Raw genomic sequence first — 2,995 nt, 5'->3', positions numbered from 1 at the left:
ACCACATCCTCTCCTTCTTGCCCACAGAAGAAGCCATCGAAGCCTCATATATATCAAAAAGATGGAACTGGTTATGGACTTTTGCCTCAGGCTTATCCTTCTATGACCATCAGATTCAGAGCATGTCACTGACTTCGCTGTCTCCGTGTGCAAAACCCTACCCCTATACCGTTCTCACAAGTTAGACAAGTTTCACATCACCGATTTTAGATACACACAACGTATCGAGTGTTACGTGGACTACTGGGTTAACTTCGCAACAACCCACAATGTTGAAAACCTCTATCTAGAACTTGATAGTACAGAGATGCCCTATTATGATCATTATAGGTTGTCTCAAAGTTTATGCACTCACTCGTCGTTAAAGACATTGGCTCTAAGATGTTGTAAGTTTGAACCAAAACCTTGTGTTCGTTGGACTTCGCTCAAAGTATTATGTATTGGTTATGCTAGGTTGACCCGTGATATGATACGTAAGATTTTGTTGGGTAGTCCTGCTCTTACAGATTTGAGATTGTATAACTTTGAGTTTCAAGGTAAGAAAGGTAAGAATGTGGTCACTATTAAATCTACAAGCCTGCAAAAATTAGAGCTAGATGGAGGTAAAGATCTATGCAGTGAAGACTTTTCTGTAGTAGTAATTTTGGCTCCTAATCTTCGGTCGCTAAGTATATCCGGGTTAATGTATAGAAGGAGGTTTCGGTTGAGGAATGTATCATCTTTGGTTGAAGCTAAACTCAGTTTCGAGAGGACAATGACTGATAATGAAAGAGAATCTTGTTACTTAAAGAATCGGAGTGTGTTAACGAAACTTCTTCTATCGCTTCTTCATGTTCCCAAAATCACCATATCAACCTGGTGTCTTCAGGTAAGGTTTATACTTAAAAAGATCGAAGTTTATTGTATGTTTTCTTTTCAAGGCTAAAACTTAGGTACACCCTGTATCTTAGGTTTCTCACTTAAATTGATCAATAATGTTATTGCATTGATCAATGAATCATATGATTGAATTTAATTGTATTTTGGAAAAGGTAACATCGTTTTGTTGTGTTAGTCAATACATGTGGTTAAATTCATCTAAGTAACAGTTTATAAGTTTTTTCCCCTTTCTTTTAATGCATATAAGAAAACGAAAGAATATATTTGAAGAAGAGAGTTGATCAAGAGGACCTTCTTGATTCTTCAGCAAATTCTACCTTTATAGATGTTCTCTTATTCCATCTATTAAACGTTTCTAATTTGTGTGATTAGCTTTTAATGTATAAAGGATAATGGCCATGGTGACATTGATGATATGATTCTGGAAAAGGTTCAATCTATGAACACAAAAAATGGTTATCTTCACTGATAAGTTGGAAAAAAAATTTATAATATAGTTGTCTTAGTCGATGACTCAAACCCTGTAATAGGAGAAACAACTAACTAAACCTGTAATAGGAGAAAGTACTAATTAAACTATGTCAGCTCACAGTTTAATTAAAAAGTTAAAAACAGAATTCTCAGCCATTCTTGTGGCAACTAATAATTAGTAATGCAAATCATATTTTCTATTTTTCTTTGGTGGTGGTCCGGGAAGGCACCAGTTAAGAAAGTTCAATAACATCATTTTATCAACTAGTAATGAGCCAATTTCCTTTCTCTTTGCTAAGATTGATCATTCTTGTTTGAACATGGTATGAAAGCATATTTTCTCAGGCATTTGAAAACTTATCTATGCTAAGCTGTCATGTTGTTTTTGTTTTTGTCTGAATGTGCTAAGGTCTTGAGTCTCTTGACAATATTGGGAGTGAAAACTTTGCCATCTCCATTGGCAGAGTGCAAATGTTTGGTCTTAGACACAGAGCTTAACAAATGGGACCTTCCAGGGATCACTAACGTCCTTCAAAGTTCACCTGATTTGAAGAAACTGGTTGTAAACTTGGTACCCTCCTGCAACTCTAAGGTGAGTTTTTGATCAGAACTTCCTCCCCTTTTTTCCCTAGTGATATTTTACAATACAAAGTTGACATAAACTTAGCATTTTACTTCTTCTATTTGATCTCATCCCACCTTATTTGTCAAAGTGATTTTTAAAATGTCCTATTTTCCCTGTTCAATCCAAAAAGGAACAATTTTGGGGGTTGGAATGTGCACCATGCAAGTCAGACTCCCTCCCCAACAGAACATGATCCTTTTCATCAATTTCACGACTATGATTTTTTTCCTCATATCTAACTGAGTATAGAGTGTCACGTCATTTAATATTAAATAACTTGACACTAGATACACAATTAGATTTGCAATATCTTATTTAAACAATGAGTTTGGTCCGTTTCAAATGGAGATGATCCTTAAAATTCTAGAGCCTCCTTTCCACTTGCTTTAAGATATATACTTATATTTTGGACAAAGGAATTAACATTGGAAATTTCAACTATCTATCCCTTAACTTAATGTTCATTTGCAGTTGGAGTTTAAGCCAGAATTTGTCAATGATTATAACTTCGATCACGAGGAGTTTTGGAAATCGCAGGGGACATTTGAGTGTTTGTCTCTGCATCTTAAGACGGTTGAGATTGTTGGTTTTTAAGCAAAGTGTTTTGGGTTGACATTTGTACTTGGGTTTGTTCAGTTTCTGCTTAAGCATGCAAGGGTGCTAGAGAAGATGGTTATATATGAAAAAAGAGAGGTTACTAATCAAACCCCGACTCTTGTGGAGGCACGTGAATTCCTGCAGGTCACTCAACTAATTTTATCATACCAAAAGTCCTCTCCAAATGCTGTGGTTATGTTCTCTTGAGGATCTGTCAGAATTCTCATAAACAACAATTTCATATATTACTATCACATTAGTTCATACATAGAGATTTTCATTCTTGAACATAACTTTATGATCTAGCTTTTTCAGTAGTCTGTCCTCAAAATGTAGTAGTGTCATCTTCTTAATATTAAGCTTGTTCTATTACACCATCGAATTCGTGGATGTATGAAAGTGGTGCTATCTTCTCTTGTCTAA

General features: G+C 35.4%; 1 protein-coding gene across 1 annotated transcript; it reads left to right on the top strand.

Moving 5' to 3' along the window:
* The first annotated feature begins 220 nt into the window (after positions 1 to 220).
* Positions 221 to 2,995, top strand: LOC136063106 (F-box/LRR-repeat protein At3g03360-like). The gene is made up of 3 exons (XM_065763017.1): positions 221 to 868; positions 1,760 to 1,942; positions 2,447 to 2,995. The coding sequence occupies exons 1-3, from the start codon at positions 308 to 310 to the stop codon at positions 2,567 to 2,569; spliced, it is 867 nt and encodes a 288-aa protein (XP_065619089.1). The 5' UTR covers positions 221 to 307; the 3' UTR covers positions 2,570 to 2,995.

The sequence above is a fragment of the Quercus suber genome, unplaced genomic scaffold (assembly GCF_002906115.3).
Source record: "Quercus suber isolate HL8 unplaced genomic scaffold, Cork oak 2.0 scaffold_486, whole genome shotgun sequence".
NCBI classification, from domain to species: Eukaryota; Viridiplantae; Streptophyta; class Magnoliopsida; order Fagales; family Fagaceae; genus Quercus; species Quercus suber.
The sequence above is the reverse complement of the archived record's forward strand: the minus strand, read 5'-3'. Positions and strand labels throughout refer to the sequence as shown.